Below are 23862 nucleotides of genomic sequence, written 5' to 3' on the forward strand. Positions count from 1 at the left end.
AAACCACTACTGGCAGCACCAACATCCCACACAAAGTCCTAGTTGCTTCATTTCTGACTCAGCTCCCTGCTAATGTGCCCAGGAAAACAGCAGAAGGTGGCCCTAGTGTTTGAGAGTTTGCCATCCATGTGAACCTCTGGGTGGCATTTCAGGCTCCTGGCTTTGCCCTGTTCCACCTCTGGCTGCGGCAGCCATTTGGGGAGTGAGGCAGCAGATGGCGTCTCTCCCTTTTTGTCCTTCTCTTTCTGTTTTTCAAACAAATAAATAAAAACTCTCAACCAATTTTAGGACCTCCTACACGACATAAACACACACACACAAAACACCTGAAAATACAGTATACAGAACCACGCTTAAAGTGGCTAGAAATGAGTTCAGATATCAGACATGGAAAAAAAGAACACTCAGGAAATAAATGGGACTTGGCCAGGCTCATGGAAGAGTGGCCCTAGATCCCTGGAAGCGCCCTGTCTGGGTGTGCCTACCACCCGTGTGAGTCCAGCACAGAAGTGCATCCTGCCTCATTCAGACTACATGACCTCTTGGTCAAAAGCTGGTGTCATGCAGCTTGTTGTCAGGGAGAATATTAAATTCTGTTTAAAGATAACCAGGATGGCAAGTCATATTACCCAATAAGCAATAAAATAGCCAGTCCACCAAGCCGGTTTGAGAAGATTTGTTCTCCTCCTATTATTCAGAAGAAAGGAGCCTATAGTAGCAGTCACAAACCTGCAGGTCAGCAAATTAAAAAATTAGGGGGGAAAAAAAAAGACAGTTGAAATGGCCACACGTCAGTACAAAAAGACAGTTTATGAATGGCTTGTGGAATGTGAATGTTGTTGGTATAACATAAACTTATTTTTGAGATTTGAGCAAAAGAAGAAATCATTACCAAAAGGTCGTGTCATGATTAGCTAACTTAAATGAACGGAATTTTCTATCACATTTGTGGGTCTGATTGGTTCCACGGCTTCTCTGTTTTCTATCCTCGCTCCCTCCTTAGTATCTGCTCCTGATTGCCAAAGAAAACTTCGCTGTGGCTCCAATTGCAAAGCTCAGAACATCTGACAAACACTGACACTGAAAACATAGCTTTGTATGGTGTTAAATGTATTCACGAAAGCCATAAAGTAATACTGGAAGTCAATTAAATCCAGTAAATAAATACAGCGAAAGTTCAATGTCTTAACTGTAAGGAGGACACGGTGACACCTGGTCAGCCTTCCTCTAGATAGCCACTCAGGTGAGCCAGCAATGTCACTGGTTGAGAACTCTACCCTCCGGCCTACTATCATTGCTGTTTTACTGTGGCCACGAAAACAGTAAAAAAAAAAAAAAAAAATATGGTAGAAAAGGAATCATGAAGAAATTAAGACTAAACACCTTTATAATTTTACCTCTAGAACTATTTTAGCACTGACTAGTCACCTTTTGTCTAGGTGTATACATATTTATTATTTATTTATTTATTTTTACCGATTTGAGGATCTATGTATAGGGACCAACGTTGTAGTATAGTAGGCAGAGCGGCTGCCCGGGATGCCAGCATCCACGATGGGCACTGGTTCAAGTTTTAGTTGCACCACTTTTGCTCCAGCTCCTTGCTAATGGCCTGGGAAAGGCAGTAGCTGATGGTGGCCCCTGTACTTGAACCGCTACCCCCTACACAGGAGACCTCGGTGAAGCTCCTAGCTCTAGCGTTCTGCCTAGCCCAGACCCAGTCACTACGGGGATTTAACTAGTAGTAAGAAAAGATCTCTCTCTCACTTACTGTGTAACCGACTTTTCAAATCAATAAATAAATCTCTTGACAAAAATGAATTTATATAAAAACATAATTTTTCAAAATTGTACAATAGTAGCTGTTACATCACTTTTTTTTTTCGTTGATGTATTGTGAATCTATCATTTTGGAACAGCATTTCAGTTTTATAAACTCTTAGAATTGTATATTAAAATTTAATCCATCTCCTAGAGTTTGACATCTAGTTTAAAGAAAAAAACACTGTTTTAAACACACGCTATGGATATCTCAGGAGTTTTTCTCTCCCTATAATAAATAAATACTTCAAAACAGTAAATTTTTTAAAAGATTTATTTATTTTTATTGGAAAGACAGATAAACAGAGAGGAGGAGAGACAGAAAGATCTTCCGTCTGATGGTTTACTCCCTAAGTAATCGCAACGACTAGTACAGAGCCAATCCAAAGCCAGGAGCCAGGAACTTCCTCCAGGTCTCCCACGCGGGCACAGGGTCCCAAGGCTTTGGGCCGTGCTTGACTGTTTTACCAGGCCACAAGCAGGGAACTGGATGGGAAGTGGAGCTGCCGGGATTAGAACTGGCACCCATTTGGGATGGCGGTGCATTCAAGGTGAAGACCTTAACCACTATGCTATCATGCCAGGCCCCAAACAGTAAATTTTTAGAAGTGAAATATACAGAAGTAAATCTAGGGAAAATGAAAGCATTTGACACATTTGTAAATGTGTCAGAAAAATGTAAGTATCATAAGTAACTTATAGAAATCCCCTGGTACTCACCAACACTTGGTATTAACATTAAAATTGTATTAATTTAACGGTTTGATTAATGAGGGTTATCCATTACCTAACTTTTAATGCATTTCCTGATAAATAGGGCAGCTGGTGTAAGTCCGCCAGCCTGCTTAACTCACAGCATGACAAGTGACAGTAGATTAGAGTTTAAAAAAATATCTTCGGGTCATCTGTGGAAGCCCTTCGCTGTCAAGCAGAGAGAACCAGAAATTATCCCGTGGACCAGGGATCCTTAAGGGGAGTGGAATGATTATCCTACTGAGAATCTTGCAAACGTGGGCCTACACTTTTGGTTCCCCAGTGTTTGGGATTTGCTGGTGGTATTAACAGCAGGTGGGACCATCACACCCTTGCCACCTGCAGCATGTAGACCCATACTGGGCAATGAAGAACTTTCCCAGGTCTTGCTTAACTTTCAACTGTCCTACAGCATGTGTATGGAGGAAAAGTATCGTTTCACCTGTTCAAGCCCAGCATCTAACTCCTTTACATGCCAGTGTCAAACACTCAGAGCCTATTTTTAACAGGGGCAATGTTTCTACTGCCATGTAAATCAAGGGAAAGAATATTTCTTCCGAGTTTTATCAAGAGTTGGGCATCATGTTTGAAACTGATGTCACCAACACCACTGTGTTCCTGGTATGTGTGTTATCAATACCACCCGAAAGCCACTGCCTTTTGGAAAGGGAATGGATCAATGAGGGGATTTACTGTCGGGGTGGGGACTTAATCTGCTAGCGCTGAGAACGGCTGCTGCAGAGGGAAGAAAGCCTTCCGAGTCTTCAGGCAAGGCTGTGACGACAAAGCGGAGCCAGAAGTAGGGCTGTGCAATGGCAAAGAAGACAAAACAGCCAAGGAGAGGGCAGAAATGCAGAGAACAGAAGAGAGACACCACAGTCGAGACAGGAAAGCAATGAACATTTGCTTGTGGATATGTGCTTGCTAGCCATGCACAATATATGCACTCCTACACTCAGATTCATCACCAAACAGTCCCTTGCCCTGCTGCCAAACAGAAGACTTATCACACCACTGATTCAAAAATCTGACAGCTCCACCTGACACTTGTTTGCTTCGGAGGGGCAAAGCCACAGTCGATTTATTTATTAGTGTGTGATTCCCCATCCAAAATAAATGCTGAAATAAATTTCAAGTGGGCTTTAAGTACATGCCAGCTTATAAATCTTGGATTCTCACAGTACAGCAAGCATAAAAGCTCATAGATCAACAATAGATAGGTGTGCGTCCCTCCCCCCGCCTGCCAAATGCGTGCCTACACCCACACAAGGAGCAAGAAGAAAAATGGGAAATGAAAAGCCTAAGCACTGATGACAATTTGTCTTCATTGTGTATTTTCACAAGAAGCCACTATAATAATTAAAGCAGTATCATACTAGATCAGATACAGGAAGCCATGGTCCCATCATGGTCCCAACATGGCAGAAATGCATTTCCAACGTGAAGGAATGGATATTCATGGATACATTAGAGAAACAGTGTGTACCTGCCCAGGAATATAAGCATTTTATTATGTCTGAATAATTTTGATTTTGTTTACCTACCTACCTATATTTTCAAATCTTCTGAGGAGAGGAAATCTAAGTAGAATGAATCAAAACAGACCCAGACAGATTCTGGTCGTATCTGTGCTTGCTTTCCTGAGCAATAAAAGATTTCAGCGCAAGGAGAAAAGTAGGAACCATATCTTTGCCAGCTTGCAGCACTCTCTCTCTCCACCCCTTGATCAAGCTAAAAAACAAGTACCTCTAAACCTCATCACTAAATTCTCATATTAGCCAGGTGTGTCTGTGTGTGTGTGTGTGTGTGTGTGTGTGTGTGTGTGTGATACCATCTAAAATGTATTAAGTACTTTCCTATTTGCATTGTGTGATTAAAAAAATACAAGGCAAATCCTAAGGACTGTACCAACCACCTGAAACAGGTTGATGCGGGCAGCAGCACAGATAAAACCACCCATCAGTCCCGTCTTTGCTCCTTGGCCTCAGATTTAAAAACAAGCAGGTACACTAAGTTACAGATTGGTCATGTTTTTTTCTTACAGTAGAGTAGTTTTCATGAATTACAAATAACTAGAAAGTGACCTGAAGGTTGGGGAACTTGATGCCAGGTGAGACAATACAAGTAGTCTGGCCTAAACATCATACCACGTCCCCTTCCTCTTAATACATCTTCAGCCCAAATCCCAAGGTTTTGCCATGGAAAACAGGGTCCCCATGACCCTGCCTTTACCACTCCTCTCCTCTCACCTCCAATTACTGCCCTTCTGCCCCTCTGCTGTCCGTGAGTCACCCCTTCCTCTCTACTACCACTACTGGCAGTCTATGTTGTTTCTTCTTAGAATCTGATTTTTTACAATTGGCCGTGACTGGCATCTACTTATTGTTCAAAGACTCTGATATCACACATTGGGGTAGGTAACCTTTCTACGTCTTGCACTGCCTATAGGGTGTCATCTGCAGGCACTTGCTGGTTGCCTTGTGATCATCTCTGTACTCATCGCCTCCCTGGACAGGAGCTTCGTGAAGGCAGAGACTAAGTCCTGTTGATATTTATGTCTCTGGTGCACAGCATTGTGATCTCTGGGTAAATGTTTGTTGCTTGCCTGACTGGGACACCTTTACTCTTCTAAAAAGCAAGTATAAGGCTTATGGCATAAAATCTGCTAAAACCTTCACTGAGTCTTTCACTGAGAGGAAAGAGGGCTTTACAAACCAGAGCTGGGCAGTATGGGCTCTCCCAGAGTATCAGAGTCAACTGTGCTTATCATGAGAGGAAAGACAACAAGAGGAAAGAGTTGCCTAACTCTGATGACATTTATCTATCACATACCTTTGTGCTATTATCAAGGCCACATTATCCCCAGGGGTGGCACCCAGGGTTCACTGTCCTGATCCAGCAGAAAAAAAAATGGGAGATGGAGTGTTGATTCAAGAAATTTCATAGTCCTAGGGAATCCAGATTGAGACAGGCAGGGAATGCTAAGAGAGATGCAGATGACACACAAGCAGTCTCAGGACCCCGCTGCTTCTCCTCATTCTGAATTGTCAGCTTTGAACAGCTGTGTCCAAAGACACTTCTAGCATACTTCGTTTGAGGTTCAGTTGAAACCCCTTCTTTTTCACGGAGGCCAAATGAGTATAAGGTGCAGGGCTTCTGTAGTTAGGAGCACAGAATGGCTCATAATTAAATAATTGTATCAGATTCAGGCTTTGAATACAAACAAGGTGATACAATAGTCACAAAGGCACAATGGAAGAAACAAAAAACATAGCCATTTATCACACAACTTTAATGTTGCATGCTGTTTGCATATCCTATTTCGTTAAGCGCACTGTGTGTAGCAGAACTTCTAATAAATCCTATAATGATTTTGCAGACAGCACAATTGTCTTGGATTTGTATGTGTGTTAACATGTGCATTTGTAAGGGTAAGTACTGTTGGCTACTGCTTGGCTTGTCATTGGTTGTTTATACAATCCATAGATAATGGATGTTGAATCCATTTCATAAAGAAAAAAGATTTGCTTGTTACTTACCAGATTAAGTTTTGCCCAGAACTCTGGTCCTTCTTCCATCCCTCTGAGGCTTGGTGGAATGTACCAAAAACAAATGTTGGCATATTCGGGCTGAGATTTAAGAAAATTTGAAAATTGCTTTGTTACTACAAGATTTATCTTAAAATTCAAGTGAACAGTTCTTAACCTCTTAGCTAGTCTGTTTCAGAGTTGTCATGTATATATAACATTGAGAACATGCATGAATTTCATATAGTAGACATCCAATCTACCTAAATTTCGTTTTAACAGTCTGCTGTCAAATTTTCTTCTCTGTTATGTGCACTAAAGGATTTTCTTACCTCTAGATAATGGATGATAACACATCAAAAATAAAGCATGACAAAAGTTCAAGTTGACTCAACAAGCACATGATATACACAGATGTTCAGTTAATGCCTATTCTCCCAACTCATTGATTTGATCCTTACAGAATTTCTTACACCACCATATTCTTCCAAGGATTTCTTCTATGTTGTATGCAGCCCAAACTGGCCTGTATTTCTAGCTATATCTGACCTATGAGAAGCCCCTTCGAGTTTATGGCACCACATCATGTGTGAGCTAGCACCCAGGCATATGCTGTATTGGAAAAGAAACAAAATTACTTTGATTCAGGCCTCCCCAACATTGGAGAGAATGTGAACTGGCTAGTGAGCTTGTACAAAATGTGCATTCATAGTTCTTGCACTTAAAACACCTGAGTCTGAGTCCATCCCAGAAAACAACTTTATGAAGCACTACAGGTGATTCTGAAGTAGGTAGTTCATGCTAAGCTGTGACTAAGTCACTATAGTCCTATCATACGCCCACTAACCTGTGGTTCTATGAGACGATCATTTGTTTAAATGAGGTGTGGTATGCTAGCACAGGCTTTGTCCCATGCCATCACCACACAGATAAAGCTTTGTCCTTTCTGGGAAAAATCATATAGGTAGTCAAACACTTGCCCTCAGTGACTGGATGCTTGGAACATGACACTGGAGACTCACGTTACACACATGGACTTGAGTTCAGGAAATGTTTTGAACCATAGGCACCTTCCTCACGAGCTACTGCCAGTATTTGAAATGCCTTCTACTTTCTACCATAAACACAGGAAAAAGTGACTGTTGTGACAGTCTTCAATGACCATCACAGTCCTCTCCAGAAAGCATAGACAGCAATCACCTCATCTCCTAAAATCAAGATGAGTACCAAAGAGAGTTCTGATGTTAGTAGATTCCAAATCACACACGAATGCTCTGAAAATAGCTTCAGCTCAACAAATTCTTGATCTGATTACCCTGCTGTCTTTGACATTTTTAACATCCTTACTAGATTCGACCAAAAAGAGCTACACATCTTCAGAGTACGAAAGAGTTAAAACTGAAGCACTGTGCAATTCAGCTCAATTTCCACAAACATTTATCATGAGACTGCAGAAGCTTTTACAGATCTACAAAATTTATCCTCGGATTTCTTATTTATAATTGATTTGGCTTCTGTAAAACAGAATATACTGGGCTTTGAATTCTTTGATCAATTAGTGTGAATAAATCTTTTCAAATAAAGCAACTATAACTTATTATAAATAGCAAAAATAAAATAAGTAAAACCAAACCCATGATTATCTTTTACTGCATTGTTGGAATTCATATCGAAGAGAATCTTTTTCTAGATGTAATTTATGTCAGTTATCAATGTATAGTCTCTCAGCAACAAATTCACCCTTTTTTTGCTGTCCAAAAACACTTGGATTAGACTCTAGATATTTCTCCCTTGTCATCTGGTCCAATCTTGGACTTTTGCATCAGAGTACAGTAAAGAAGGAAGCGATGACTCTTTCTGGGTTGCCTACTGGATCTGTGCCTCATATCAGAAGCCCCGGGCTTCAGTGAGCCCCTAGAACACTTCCCCTGAGATTACATCATAGATGACTGGCAACAGCTGAATCCCCTAAATGACTTTTCTTTGCATGATCCCCTCAGATAGTTCCTCAGGGGAGTGATGCCAGACAAGTATTTCGCCTTAAAGAGTGGTTGCTAGTGAGCTCTGAATCCTGGCACTCCACGCACATGCCTTTTTTCCAACCCTGCTGAATATTGATTTCTTTTAAGTCCCACCAGTGTGGACAAGTCCCAGCCACAGACTTGTTCACTCTCAACAAAGACATCTGGATTCCATCCCTGCAAAGGAGTGGCCTTGTCTTTGGGGGTTTTACTCCAGTCTTAGGAGTGGTGGTCACTCTGTCTCTCTCTGCTGTCCATTCCTGTATATTTAGGGGTTCTCTTTTTCTATTATGACACAACCCCCCAGAACTACATTCTATTGTAAAATATCTTCATATGACACACCTCGAACTTCAAGTTACCGTGAAGTTTTTGTCTCAATGATTCCTGATGCATACCTCATCAAATTTGAACTAACTTTCCATATCATGAAAAGGCCATAGAACATTCTGCAGCAGCATTATCTGGCAACCTAGGCTCTACATTTTGTGAGTCAGGATTTAGATATGTTACATTTGCTTTAGTATGTTTTCATTTTAGCAGTGACACATCTGTGGTACCTTTTGTTTAAACATTCCATTTTAGAATAAAATGGCTTTGGTGATTAGATAATTGAAATCTTATACAACAACCCTTTAATACTTTATTTCATTGGGGGAAATTTGATGGTCGATTAGGTGGAATATTATCATTCGGTTGTTTCCAAAAAATTAAAATTGGCAAGAATATGCCTTTGTTGGTTCACAGAGAATGTATCTGTAGCTGATACTTCACATTAGCAACTTCCTTCAACCTGAGATGTTTTCAGGTACTAACATTCAAATATTATGTAGTTTTAATTCCCTTCATGTGTGAAAATCTGCTGGTTGTGTGTCTATGGAACACATTTGATCTATGTTCTCTAAAACTCATGACATTCAGAAGTCATAAAAAGAAGCTGAAATACCTAGGGATGAGTGCAAACAAAAAGTGGCAGCAAGTGCATTGTCACAATCTTGTGAAATTCATGAAGTAGGAATGTTCCATTGAAGAAAAGATGGATCCATTATGTACTGGCTTTTAAATAGGAAAAGAACAGATACATTACATAGCACTTTGATGTTGGTTCTGGAAAGGATTGTTGAACAAATTACATGGGACCACCTGGGGAAGAAGGTAATGGTTGCCAAAAAGTAGCAACTCACATTGACTAAACTGCATCCTGTTAAAGAAAGATCCGGGGTGGGGGAAGCACATCTCCTTCGCTTAATGAGTAATTAGACCTGAATAACAGTAATATAACAAACAGTTAGCATTATACATTTTAATAAGTATAAATGCAGAAAGAATCTAGCAGATTCAAAGAGTCAATTATATGAATATAGAATGCGGAAGAGGAGGCATGGTGTAATTTAATTGACTTCCAGCTCACAGGTTCTAAATATAAGATTGGAATATTGAGAAATTCCAAAGGCGGCACTGAGTGACAAAAATTTTGGAACTGAACTACAAGAATATGGGTTTGAAAGCCAGCTTCTCATGTCGCTGCTTGTTTAAGTAGGGAATGTGCTAATTTTCTGCTTCTTAATGAAACCATGCATTGGTTTGGTGAGTGAAGTTCTGTTGAATTTTAAAAATTTAATTAATATTTTTCCATATTTATAATATTCAATAGACAGCAGTAACTGTGTGATTTTGGTGACTGTTATGCAAGGCTCTATTAACAGAAAGAGGTGCTGTTTACAAGTAGATAAGTAGACTCATTAACATCTGTGGTAGGTGATCAGTGCTGTGGTATAGCACGTTCTGCCGTTACCTGGGAGGCCCTCAACCCCATTCAGAGCATTAGTTCAAACCCTAACTACTCTTCTGATTCAGATTTCTTCTATGCACCTGGCAAAGCACAGGGAGAAGACCAAGTTCTTGGACTTCTGCCACTTAAATGAGAGATCTGAGTGGAATGCCTGGCTGGCTGGCTTTGAACTATCTATCCCAGCCTGAATCATTAAGGCCATTTGGGGAGTGAACCAGCAAATAAAAGATCTTTCTCTGTCACTACTTCTTTCTTTAAACATTTAAAATAAAACTTAAAAAATGATCTGCACTAGTTGAGACATATCCCTGTATTAATTTCTGGGTGCCATATTTTTACGGGGAACATTAAAATTTTAGAGCATCCATAAAAGAGCAGCCACACTGTTCAACTTAATAAGCAGAATTTTCTGTTATACATATTAGAGTAGGCACCGAGATGAGAAAATGACATCTGCTACATATTTGCCTCTAGGGACTCAGAGACTAGTAATAGAACTAAGGATTGGCAGTGCAACTGCAATGGGGTTAGCCTTGTAAAAGAAGAGAGTTCACGTAATCCAAGAACTTTTGGGCAAAAGGAATAATGTTCCTATAGAAGCCGGTGTAGTGAGGGGGTGACAAGTCCTTGACTACTGAGGACAGTGTGTGCAGGGGGGAGGTGAAGCTAGAGGTGGGGATGCCAACCACTTCACCAAGGGCTTCTTCAGGCACAATGCCAGGCAGATTGCATTTGATGTTAGATGCAAAGTAGAGAGCCTGAAGTGTTGAGAGTTCTCACTTGAGCCAGGGTGCTTGAGTTGCTGTGGATGGATGAGTTGCCAGTGTGGGAGACAGTTGGGAGACCTAAGTGATGAGTGCTGAACTAAGACAGTAGTTTTAATAGTAGAGAACGCACCCAGGATATATTAAAAGAAAGGGAAAAGTAGAGACTGAACATGGTACTAAGTTTCTTGCATGCCTAGATTATTACCACTCCGACGATTCAAAGGTAGAATTTTGGTAAGGGAATTGATTGCAACATCAGCTTTAGAAATGTTGAATTTGCAATGATGTGGAATCACAGTGAAAATTCCGGGACATGCCATAGACAAAGGACTTGCTCTTAGGGGACAAGCCAAGGATGCAGACGACCTTGAAGTCAGGGGTGGCTCAGCTGTACAGGTGGTTAAATATGTCAGGGAGATTATGTGGGCAGAACAAAAGACTGAAACTGACAAAGTGGAAAGGGACTCTTAAGAGGGCCCTGAGATGATAGCTTTTCCACCTAGAGTCTGAGAAGAAAGCATTCCTTAGAAAGCAGAAAAACTAGAGGGATAAAATTACAGACATCACATTTCAAGAGGCACGGAGTGGGTTCCACTGTGAAGAACTGCAACAGCACAGCAAGATAAAGATTAATCGAGACACAATGGAGTTAGCAATTAAGGGTTCTCTCTGATTTAATAAAGTTGTAGAACAAGATAACTATGTAAGATAAATGTGCTTGATACATATTAAAAGTAAGGTTCAATAGCGATTTGAACATGAATAATTAAAGCTACCCCATAAGAGGTTGGACTGGCGAATTCTTTGCTGTAGGAAGTGCTGAAGCAGAGGCTAACCACATGTGTACGGTTCTCCCAGGAGGAGTTTCCTGAAATGGACAAGAATTCGACTATATATCCTTGAAGACATTTTATAACTCCGAAAATCTTTGAAACTTAAACAACTCCTCCAAGTACAGAACTCAGGAAGAGTAAAACAAAATGTTGGATAATTAGAACTCTCCCAAGAGATCAATATAAAATAGTGAATGATAGCATAAAAATGAACACACCTCTATATTAGATCTCAGCTCCAACAGAGAAAGACAGATATACGGTTTTCAGGGACCTATGAATAATGCAGAATTGATTTGAAATGATGACTTTCAATCATCTTCAAGAAGATGTAAATTATTCCTCTTTTCAAGGAAAGTTAGTCAAGTACTGGGGTTTCTGTTCTGCTGTGTTCATTCACTGTTTTCAGGATCTCATTTAGCATGTTTGCTGCTATCTGCTGAACATCAGATCTTTCTGCCTCCAGTATCATACCTACTCACACACACACACACGTATCAGCACAAAAGTGATGAATCACATTGATACTTGCCTATGAAATTCAAGGCCAAATTCTACTTTCTTTGTCAAAATGAAATAAAAACAAAAGGAGCAAATGCAGATCCACTTGAAAAACCATGTACTAGGAATTCTGGAAGACTATTTAGAAAGTTATTGTCGCTATTCTCGGGTTGGCTTCCACCGATAAAATAATCCAGGGACAGGGCCCAGTGTGATAGCATAGCAGTTCAAGTCCTCGGCTTGGTTTGCCAGGATCCCATACGGGTGCCGGTTCTAATTCCAGCGGCCCCGCTTCCCATCCAGCTCCCTGCTTGTGGCCTGGGAAAGCAGTCTGGGACAGCCCAAAGCCTTGGGACCCTGCACCTGTGTGGGAGACCCGGAGGAAGCTCCTGGCTCCTGGCTCCTAGCTTTGAATTGGCTCAGCTTCGGCCATTATGGCCACTTAGGGAGTGAATCATCGGATGGAAGATCTTCTGTATATCTGCTTTTACAATAAAAAAAATCCAGGGACAGAGGCTGCCTCCTGACTACAACTCACCTCTGTTTTCATGAGCAGAGTGGGAATGTTTGTAACTCACTAGGGATGAGAGACCAGAAGTTCCTGTCTCACTTCTCAACGTCTTAGAAGCATAGAGAAATAATTTAAAGTTTATTTATTTGGAAGGTTGAGTGACAGAACAGGAAGAGAGAGAGAGACAGAGATCTTTCATCTGCAAATTTGCTTCTCCAATGGTCCAGGATCTGGGACTAGCTTCAGAATGGCCAGTGCCAGGAACCCATAACTCCATCCAAGCCTCCAAAATGGATACCAGAGACCCAAGTATTTGGGGCATTCTTTTCATCTTCCTGGGTGCATTGGCAGGAAGCCAGGTCAGAAGTGGAGCATCTGGGAGTAGTGAGAAGGACTACTCCCCCCAAAATTTAATTGGCTCCTCTTTGTTTGTCCCTTCACATTTTTGTTCTCCCCATGAAATAATCCTGTTGTTTCAAGGAGTGCAGCACTTTCCCTAAACACTATACTTCTCAGTATAAGAAGAAAAGTCACTTCAGGGTTGAGCATTTGGCCCGGTAACTAACATCCATTTCTTATGTCAGGGTGTATGGGTTCAACACCTCCTCCAGCTCCTGATTCTAGCTTTCTTTTCATTCAGTCCCCAAGAGATGGCAATGGCAGATCAAGGAATTGGATTTCTACCACCTACCACCAATCCAGGGACATCTGGATTAAGATCTCATATGCTCTTTGAAAGAGGGGTTGATGAAGAAACTGTTGTACATTGATTCTATGGAATACTATTCAGCCATTAGAAAGAATGAAATTCTACCATTTGCAACAAAATGGTTCCAACTAGAGACCATTATGCTCAGTGAAATAAGCCAATCCCAAAAGGACAAATATCATAAGTTCTCTCTGATATAAGGCAACCTTCATGGAAAATGCAAGATCAACAGATATATAGAGAAGTATGATGTACATATATTTATCTAGAGGATCTGTATAATGGAGGCAAGTATACCATGAAGTGGAGATACATTGCAATATTCATCCCTACTTATGAATAAAAGTTGGACTCCCAATGAAACTATTAAATATATCTTGACACTAAAATGCTGGACTTAATACCATTCTTGATACCTACAATGTCAGGATATACTTAAATACAGGAATGATGGACTTGTGACTTACAGAAAAGGACCAAACTATTGTACAATAGGGAAGAACAGTAGTGGGGGAGGAAGTAAAAATCCCTAAGCCCAAGAAATTGTATCATGAAAACTAAATAGTTTTTAAAAATTAATGTGCTTTGGAAATATGAAAATGGATATGGTCTACCTGATCCCACTTGACATGGCCTCTATGTCACCCTCTAACCCCATTACCAACTGCACCTCTCCCTTTGTGTATCGCATCCCCTCCTAGCTGCTCAATCATATAGATATCTTTGCCTCTGAGCCTTTGGAGTTATTTGTGGATTCCACAAAAATGACTTTCACCCAGAGACCTGGATGACTCTCTGTTGGTTACCATTCAGTTCTCAGTGATTATCTCAGATCCCCAAGCTAGCCACATTTTACCTTTCAGCATTTCATCCAATCAATTTCCAATAAAGTACTTTCCACATCCATAATTGTTATTAGTTACTTAGGCACTATACTTTCTCTCATTAACCAGTTTTATTTTGTTTCTTAAGAATGCTTAAGATTTGGGGGTTGGGGGGTTGGTGTCTTGCCACGACAGCTGAAGTTACCCTCTGCAATGCTGACATCCCATTTTGGAATACCACATTCACGTGGTTTGAATCTGAGCTGGTCAGCTTCTGATCTAGCTCCTTGCTGGATCAATAGGGGATGGTTCAGGGACTTGGACATCTGCCATGCGTATGGGAGACCTCAATGGAATTTCAGGCTTCAAGCCTGACTAACCCTGGCCATTGCAGAATTTGAGGAATGGAGGCAGATGGATGCACTTTCTCTCCCTCTCTTTCTGTAACTTTGCCTTTCAAATAAATAACTAAGTGCATCTTTTAAATATTTCTCAATGTCTAATATTTTCCATCTTTTTACTTGCTTGTTCATTGCCTTTCGCTCTCCATTTCAAGTTCAGCGCCGTGAAGGCAGAGGCTTTCCTGACTGTACCTCCAGTGTTTCGAATTGTATCTGGCAGGTAGTAACTTCTCCACACATCACACGGAACCAATGAACACCAAATGCAGCAAGCTTGTTTACACACAGTACCGACTCCCACACTGCAGCCTCCAGCTGATCTTGACATTAGATTAAATGTTCATTGTAAGCTATGTGCTTTAAAAAGATGAAAGACATCTTCACACTTCATATTTCTGAAAAAAAACTTCTGTAACCATCATATTCTTATAGATACAGCAGTGTGACAACATCAGTGGCAGAAGTGGGTGTATGACCTAGTGGTTGAATCACTGATTGGGATGCCCAAATCCTGTTCTGAACTGTGGGGGCTCAAGTCTGAACTCCATGGTAATTCTAGATCTCTGCTGATCTGAACCCCACAAGATAGGGGTTGATGACTCAAGTATAGTGTGCTACCCAGAGGACTCAGATTAAATTTCTGGCTTCCAACATTGGACTGGCCAGTCCCAGCTACTGCAGACATGTAAGTAGTGAAATGGTGGATGGAAACATTCTTGCTATCTTTGTCTCTGTCTCCATTTCTATCTCTCAGCTGTTTTGGTAAACAAAATTTGAACAACAAAGCATAAGCAACAAAATGGCTTATCTTCCCATTGCTGCAAAGCTAATATGCTCCCATTGTTTGATAAAAAGATAAAGCTGTATGCATTATTTTACATTCACTTAATCGATTTTTCACATGCAGACACCAGCACAGCACGGTTGAATATTTGCAGTACAATCATCATGCAATTTATATATCAAGATAGAGGTCATAATTTATTCATCATTATCCCTGGTAATTATTATCGAGCATTTTCATTTTCAATACTTAAAGGCATGTGTATTCTCTGTGAATCCAACAAAGGAAAAACACTCACTAATAGAGTAAATTAACATAATGGACTCTAAGAATTAAGCTAATGACTTGTTTCTAACTCTGCAACATACAAAAAAAAAAACCAATGAAATACAACAGATTAGAAAATTACCACCTTAATCATCGACTGACAAAAGCACAAACACAGTTCTGCATTCACTTACTTCCACCAGTAACCTGAATCCTTCCCTTTTCTTGATTTCATCTACCAGGTACCTAAAATTAAAAATAACAAAAATATGCTATTCAACCAAAGAGTGTCATGAATATGACTAATGCATACGATAAGGCTGTTATTTCAGACACATTGATAAGGCTCTAAATGGAATCGATGGGTACAGATATAGGTATAGCACATTTAAGCAGAAGCCCCAGGACCTATCGCACTTTCTGGGTCTGAATAACAAGATTTACCTTTTGATGAAATCATATCTATCTCACATGTCAGCACCAGACTTCAACTCCAGCAGAAAAAGCCACAGATCTATCTATAGACATGTAGGTTTCACATCCATATTCAAGATGGAGATTTAGCACACACCTGAACTGCCTTGCTGACAGGGGAAAGAGTTCTTGGTGTGTAATCCTTGCTTGTCACTGTTGATAGACAAGCAAAGATTGACATCTTTTCTAAGGCTAGCACAGAGCAGAGGGGGCTGAAAATCAGCATGATGTCAGAAGTAAGTGGGCTGGAGCCAGTGACCCAGTGTCTGTGATGTCACCTTGAGGATTAACCACACTGGGAGCAAAAGGCACAGACACAGGGGATGCAGAATACACCGGGAGGAAGCTGAGTGCTGTGTGCCTCTCGCGCGAAATAACTAGAAACAAGGTTAATATCTCTAAATTTCAGAATGGTAAACCAAAATGTACTTCACTGACTGAAGATACGATGATGCAGCTATTGAATTAGTAAACGGTGAAAGAAAGAAAGAAAGAAAGAAAGAAAGAAAGAAAGAAAGAAAGAAAGAAAGAAAGAAAGAAAGAAAGAAAGAAAGAAAGAAAGAAAGAAATCCTGAGAAAGATGGCTCGTTGACTTTATGGTTAAAGACTTTTTGGAAAGAAAACACAAAGTAGCTTGTATCCATGCAGACATGAACAAAGAGGGAAGAAAGGAAGGACCAGCCCAAGTTGTTGATGAATATCCAAGGGGGTGAAGAGAAGATACAGAGCAGATGAGTACACCTCTTTGAAAAGTTTCCTAACTCTGGACCATTGTGTAACTTTGGACAACAAATTTAATGAAAGAAAAATATATAGGATCCCATAATAAAAGAAATTGATATATGTATAATTTCTGCCTCTACAAGTAAAGCTTTGTGAACCACTGCATTTGTCATCTTCTCCTTCATATAGTCCGTTAACTCAAACCCCTTTTTGTAGCCCTCCTTCCAAAGAAGCTGCATAACCGCATACACCCTGAGCCTCTGCAATGAATTTCTGCTTCTTCAGAAATCTCAGGTATGATGCTATTTCAGAAGATACTGATGATGCAGCCAACCAACTTTGTGACACTAAGCACATTCTTTAGCCTTCCTGAATCTGAGTCAGTTTCCTCTTGCATGCAATGGAAGGTTGGACAAAACAGGTAAAAGCCTTCCCTCACAGAGTGTGAGTTACAAATCTACATGCATTCATTATCTGTAGTCTCAGTTTAAAACACTTCTGTCATAATGGCTGACATTACTCCTGGAGAAAAGAAATTCAGAAACTGAGCAGAATTATTTCTATCAAAATTTTATTTCTTGATAACCATGTAGACCTGGACTGTGTGTGTGTGTGTGTGTGTGTGTGTGTGTGTGTTGTGGAGTGGAGGGTATCAATGTTTTCACTAATGTCACTCTCTGAGCTTATAAAGCTGATTCAGCTGAGTTGAGGGTGTAAGTGGTTTGGGGTTGGGAGGAGATGACACTATTACAATTATAGAACAATCATGCTGCATGCTGTTCTATGGTAGGGAAGAGTTGCCCACATAAAAGAGCTCCACTCCCGAACAGGTTTGAGCACTGCTGAGCACATCAATTAAATAGCTCCTGTATACAATTAGAGGTGCACCTGACTTACGTCAGGAGGGCATTTCTGGAGCTGGTGGGAGAGTTCAGCAATATCATCAGGAAGTGGGCATTTTCTATTTCAGCCGAACATACTCAGAATGTTGCTGAGGTCTCCTGTCAAGTTCAATAGATGGCCAGCATGACTGCGCACAGCAGCGTGTAGAGTTAGAGTAGTGTCCAAAGGGGGAGCAGAGGGACTGCAGAAAAAGACCTAATATTTATACCTACACCTCTCACTACTGAGATAAGGATATTTTCTTCAGACATCTTCACAGTTCCTGTGCTTAGTGGCTGAATTATATACCCACCCCTCAACTCATTTTAACCAACAAAGATGATCATCTAGGGTCCAGTACAATGCTTCAACAGGCTAATCCACTACCTGCAAGTGCCAGTATCCCATATGGGCACTGGTTTGTGTCCCAGTTGCTCCACATCCCATCCAGCTCCCTGTTTATGGCCTGGGAAAGCAGCCAAGAATGGTCCTAGTCCTTGGACCCCTTCACCCAGATGGGAAACCCAGAACCTCCTAGCTTCAGATAGACTCAGCTCCAGCCACTGTAGCCATATAGGGGGGGTGAACCAGTGGATAGATCTTTCTGTTTCTCTGTAAATCTGCTTTTCAAATTAAAATAAATAAATCATTTTTAAAAAATGTCTAAACTCATGTTCTCAGCTGGAACATTGTTTCCTAAATAAAATCAGCACATTGTTGGCAAGGAAGAAGACAGAACGGCTGTTGACTGTTCAATCAACAATATATACTTCATGGTTAAAGCAAAGTATAAGATATTTCTACAAAATAAGCCCTCTCAGAAACTTTAATACTAATAAGCACTTTGAGTTTCCAAGAGGATGCTAGAGTAGTTAGCATTTTCCAAACACATTTCACTATGTTTGGAAGGCCGTTCATAAAGATTTCCTAGAAGCCCATTGCCCTAAAGGAGTGCTAGTTTAGAAGGGTTTCATCTAGAGGATAGCTACACCTCCTCTTAAACAAATGGTGGCGGGAAATGAGTTGTTGGAGTTGTGGTCTTTGCCTACATTTATGAAGATGAGTCTTCAGAACTTTTTCCCAGTATATATGGAATCAGCTTTAAGGCAAAATACGTTTCCAAAAGTGCAGCAAGGTGGTAGAATGCAGGACAAATATGTGCCTTCTGTTTTGGGATATAATGAGGAAACCATGAAATCTTTTTATGAAAAGGTAAATGGAACCAGAAAGCAACAACAACTTTCTAAAACTCACAGTTGCCCCTGTCAGCAAGGTTGGCATTAATGATGCACCTGCAAAAGTTTCCAACAGTCTAGCTGGAGGAAAGCTCCTGCTAACACTCCATCTTGCTCTTGACACATATCAACGATCACTTTGTTTCAAAACACTTAAAATTCTTCAGTGTTACAGACTATGGATTCTCCAGTTTGTAATATGAATTCATTTAGGTTTTTTTAAATTATTCTTTTGGATTTCATTTGTTCTTTCATGAGACATTCTTCTTTCTCAGACGCGTGCCAGACCCATTCTAACTTCACTGATCACTGAGTCTCCTGGACCACATTATCGTCCCAATCTCTTCCTCTCGTTAGACATTCCTTCTGTTAGATGCACTGAGAATTGCACAAGTCCTGAGACCTTGTCACCAGTGTGCTGCAGGTTCTACACACAACGCAACACATCTGTTTGATTCATCACAGATACCCACATATTCTACTGCAACTGAGATTTTCCAATTAAAAAAATACTATTATAATGAAAATAATGAAAACATTTGTACTGCAGTCTTCTCGGCTGTGTCTCTCTTGGCACTAGAGAAATACTCTAACACAAAAGTGCCATTGTGTAACAGTTCAGCTTTTTCATGCTGATGGCAATAAAATCCTCAGGTTTTTTTTTTTCTGCAAGTTTGTGAAAGGGATTTTCCTCAAGAGACTGCACATATTGTGAGTCAAGGGAATAGATAAACGATGCATGGGAGAAAGAGCTGACTTGCAAAATGGGAACTCTAGAGCGCTTGTGTGGTAACTGAAAAAATTCAGACACACGATTCCTCAAATCTTGCTTTAGCGATGACCCCTCAGTGAGTGTTCATTTAACCTATGTGCTACAGCAGAGACCTCCAAATTGCACAGAGCAGCAGGTAGACTTTGGGTATCAGAAAACATTTCCCACTCTTCTAAGCAGGTACATCTGCTTTGTGCCAGGAGGAGTAGTTTGATCATTTAGCTCTCTGGGCTTCAATTATACTTAATCACTTGTTGACTTAGGCTTTCAAATGTCACTGATGTTTAAACAACCAAAGGAAAAGTTATCTTCAACAATGTTCTCTCCTTCATTGGAATGACATTGTCAAAAAGGAAATGATGGAAAGCCTTAGCGTTCTTCTAAGCACCGATTCTTTCTTTCCTGCTCGATTTCTGACAATCCACAAAATCGAAATTGCAACCCTCTTAAAAGTATCTGCCCTGACTTGCACAGAAGAGAGAGAGACACAACTGATCAGGTTAGGCACTGATAGTCTGTCCAAGCCTGGTTTTCAGGGCATAGTGCTGCGGCACTGAGCTAAACTGCTGCCTGTAACACTGGCAATCCTTCAGGTTGCTCTGCTCCGCTCCCTACCTAATGCACCTGGAAAAGCATAACAAGATGGCCTAAGTACTTGGGCCCTGAAACCACAAGGAACACCTGGACAGAGTTCCTGTCTGGAGGCTTTAGCCTGGCCCAGTGCCGGACATTTTGACTACTTGAGGAGTGAACCAGAAGATGGAAGATAACTTTTTTTCTCTTTCCCTTCATCTCTCTCACCCAGTGCCCATCTTTCAAGTAAATGTTTTTTTTTTTTAATCTGCTCTTTCATTGTCAAAGTGAACATACAAATCTCAAAAGTAAGTTCCACTTCTGTACAGAAATATGAAGATACTGTTTCTATGAACTTGTACAACTTTGACCCTAACACAGGAGGAAAGAGTTGTGTCACTTTTTCAGTATTTCGAAGACCTGATTTAGGGGCATGGAGAAATGGGTGTCTCAGCTGCCACAGATAAGGGAAATACATCCAGGCTGTCAACGGACAGATGTGGGCTCCATGTAGCAGCACTACGATGTATAGCTTCACTTTGCCAGAGCTGCTATTTACTGAAGGAAATCACACTTGAAAATAAAACAGTGACACTCTTAGAAATGATGCCACATGAATGAGAACTGTTTTTATTCGATAAACTCAGAATTAAGTTGCCACGGGTAAGTGGGCTATAAGAAAAATGACATCTTCATTTTCATAAGTCAGTGACTTGAACGGATTTGGCTGGCTGCACAAAGTCAGTGAACTTTTAGAGTAGTGTTCTAGATCATATCAGGAGACTGGTGATGGCCAAATGTTAATAAATATTCAGTAATGTTAATAAGCTACAGTTGTTGGTAGCTTTCAGTTTGCCACGATAGGCATATTTACAGCATGGAAATGGACATGCATTACAAACTGGGGCCTTTTTCCTCCTCCTGAGAACCAATTTACCAGGTCTCTAGCGTGTGTACGTAGACCCAAGCAAACAAAATAGATCCTGGAATGGAGAAAACATCCCACTTTTTCTAGAAAGCAAAGCAGCCCATCAACCAGTGAATTTGAAAAGAAATAAAAGCTTGCTTTTTGTTGCTAATTCACTATAATTCTCAATTCCTGAAGAAACTGTCTTCAAGTTTATAATTATATCCTCATTCCAAGTGACATGCCTAAAGGGATTCGGCATTTTTTCTTTGCATTGAGAATAGTGAACAGGATGAATTTTACCTTATTCTAGGAAAACATTGCTGGATACTAAAAGTGTGGGAACATTAGGGAAGGTAAGAAAATTATTATGAGAAATAGCAAGAATGAGGGATTATTTTTTAAATATTTAAGTGTAGGTCACAGAGCCTGTAGTGATGCTCACTGAAACGTTAATTCTGCTCAGTTCAACAAGACAAACATTTAAAAACAGTAAGTGTTTGCTGGCTAGAATCCAAACATTAACATTTATACTCCTGTGATATTTCTCTTCAAAAATTAGAAAGCACCCTTGGACTCTAAGCTAAATTCTCCCTTGAGGTGAAGGCTAACTACATAAAAAAATACAATCGTCAAAAATTTATATGCTTAGCATTATTTTGAGACACCTGTCATTGAATTATTTACAGCTAAAGATTTTATATATATATATATATTTATATTTATGAAAAAAATGCTTCCACTGTTAAATAGCAGGAGGAAACACAGAAAAACAGAACAGCTATGATTATTGGTGGGATCCAGTCTCATTCTTTGACCACGGGGTATTTACGTCTCTCCCTCTGTATACACAGTGTGAGGACTGTGTATACATATCTACAGGAGGGTTTCCCTCTTTTCCCAGGGTCAAGCTAGGGCCTGTGATTCAGTGACCTTGGAACTCATCACTGTTTCCTGGCAACAATGACTAATTTGGAGATGGACATTTATCTTATTCAGAAGGAATCAGATGTTCTTTGGGATTGTTGAGAAAAACAACTGCCCTGCTGATCTTGGACCGACACAGGAATAAAATCAGAAGAAGCAAAGCCCAGCTGACAGACAGAGACTGAACAACCCTTGAGAAAACACAAGGGGACCCTCCTGGGTGCTGCTGGAGCAGCACGATCTCCTTAGAGCAAAAAAGAGAGCCATTTGTTCTTTATCTACTCCTCCACTTGAGTGTGCTTCTCAGTGACCTTGCATCGTCAAGGGCAGATCGGCAGGACTAATCTGTTCACAAGGAACACATAGCAGATACCAAGGACTTTGCACAAATTGATTTCATTGTTTGAGTCGCTTTAAACACATATGTGATATGCACATGCACACACAGACAGGTACCTGGATAATGCAAGAGCACGATTCACTCTTTCTTCAAGGCCTAAGGTGCCCAGAGCCTTCCAGATCATCCAGAACTTGAACGCATCTGGTCTTCTGCTGCACTGGATAGATTTATCTCCTGTGTCATAGCTGACATCGTAGAACTTATCCTGCTGGAAGAGGTAAGACGCCTTGGCGGAGTAGCACTTCCTAAGCAGGTCCTTGGGAAAAAGAAGAAAGAAGGGTAGCAAGAGGGTTTACTTTTATTGGTTCATCGTTCTTATTTACGTTTGTTAACATAAAGAGAACATATTTTGTGTAATTCATAGGTACAATTCAAAGAAGATAATGTTACTTCCCTCCCTCCCTTCACCTTTCTTCATTTTCAAATAATGTATTTTCAATTTTCCTTATAGTCAAAGGCTTAATGCTCTACCAAATAAAGAGTTCTTGTTAAAAGGCCATGGTTCAGCAGGAATATAGACAAGGACTATAAACAATAATTACATCTCAAGAAGGCAATTTCACTGATGCACATTAAATCCTTTGACCATCTCTGTATTAGCTACCACAAATCAGAGGAAATGTGATATTGTCCAGTTTTAGAATACACTTGATTTTGAAAACACAAATAAAAGAGTCTGTCTGACACTGGATCAAAGGTGGACCTCACTTAATGACTGCCTTATGTTGGACACAATCGACATACATCATTACCCATTATTTATCTAACCAAAGCTGATAGTACTAGAACCAAGCCGCACAATTTCACTGATTGGCACTGTCCTTAGAACATCTAGATAGACCAGTTTTGAGATGAATAAATCTGTCTGTAACCCATTTAAAACTCCATACTGAAGGTTAGAAGGTTGGGAATCTTAACACAGTGTGTATACTTTATACAGTTTCCTAAGAAAAGGCTATAGACTTTAAACTAGATCCTTATTGAAAAGACTAGACACAACAGCAGTGCATGGGTAAATTCTGAGGAAAGGGCTATGGATGAGTGTTTAAACCAGAGTGAACAAGTTCTCACCATAGCAAAACATCGGTTCCATCCCAAAGAATCTTTTGTGTTGTCTCATGTTGGCTGCAACAAAATTCCATTCGTATTTACTGACTGTTTCCCTCTCACTGAGCAGTGAGTGACAACTTACTCTATTACTGTTTTAATGTTTTCCCTCACACCCTAAATTATCTTGAGTTGTAATCCATGTTGTATTCAATGTCATCTGATGTCCCCCTAACCAGTCATTCATAGCTCACAGTAAACATCCTCTTCTCTCCAGTGTAACAAATATATTTTACGTCCATTACCCACTAGGTCATGTCCCATCTGTATCTTAGTTCACACCATTTGTTTGAACTTCTTTCTCTTGTTTACACTTTATGCTTCACACCAACACATACTATCTGCTTGTAA

General features: G+C 40.3%; 1 protein-coding gene across 1 annotated transcript in view; it reads right to left on the reverse strand.

The window, feature by feature from the left end:
* Window positions 1-23862, reverse strand: part of GADL1 (glutamate decarboxylase like 1) — a 115238-nt gene that overhangs the window by 35595 nt on the left and 55781 nt on the right. The window contains exons 12-14 of the mRNA XM_058657030.1: window positions 22461-22660; window positions 15706-15757; window positions 6114-6203 (exon numbers count right to left, since the gene is read on the reverse strand). Coding sequence (XP_058513013.1) covers window positions 6114-6203; window positions 15706-15757; window positions 22461-22660 — 342 coding nt within the window. The remainder of the gene's footprint in view (window positions 1-6113; window positions 6204-15705; window positions 15758-22460; window positions 22661-23862) is intronic.

The sequence above is a fragment of the Ochotona princeps genome, chromosome 30, assembly GCF_030435755.1.
Source record: "Ochotona princeps isolate mOchPri1 chromosome 30, mOchPri1.hap1, whole genome shotgun sequence".
NCBI lineage: Eukaryota > Metazoa > Chordata > Mammalia > Lagomorpha > Ochotonidae > Ochotona > Ochotona princeps.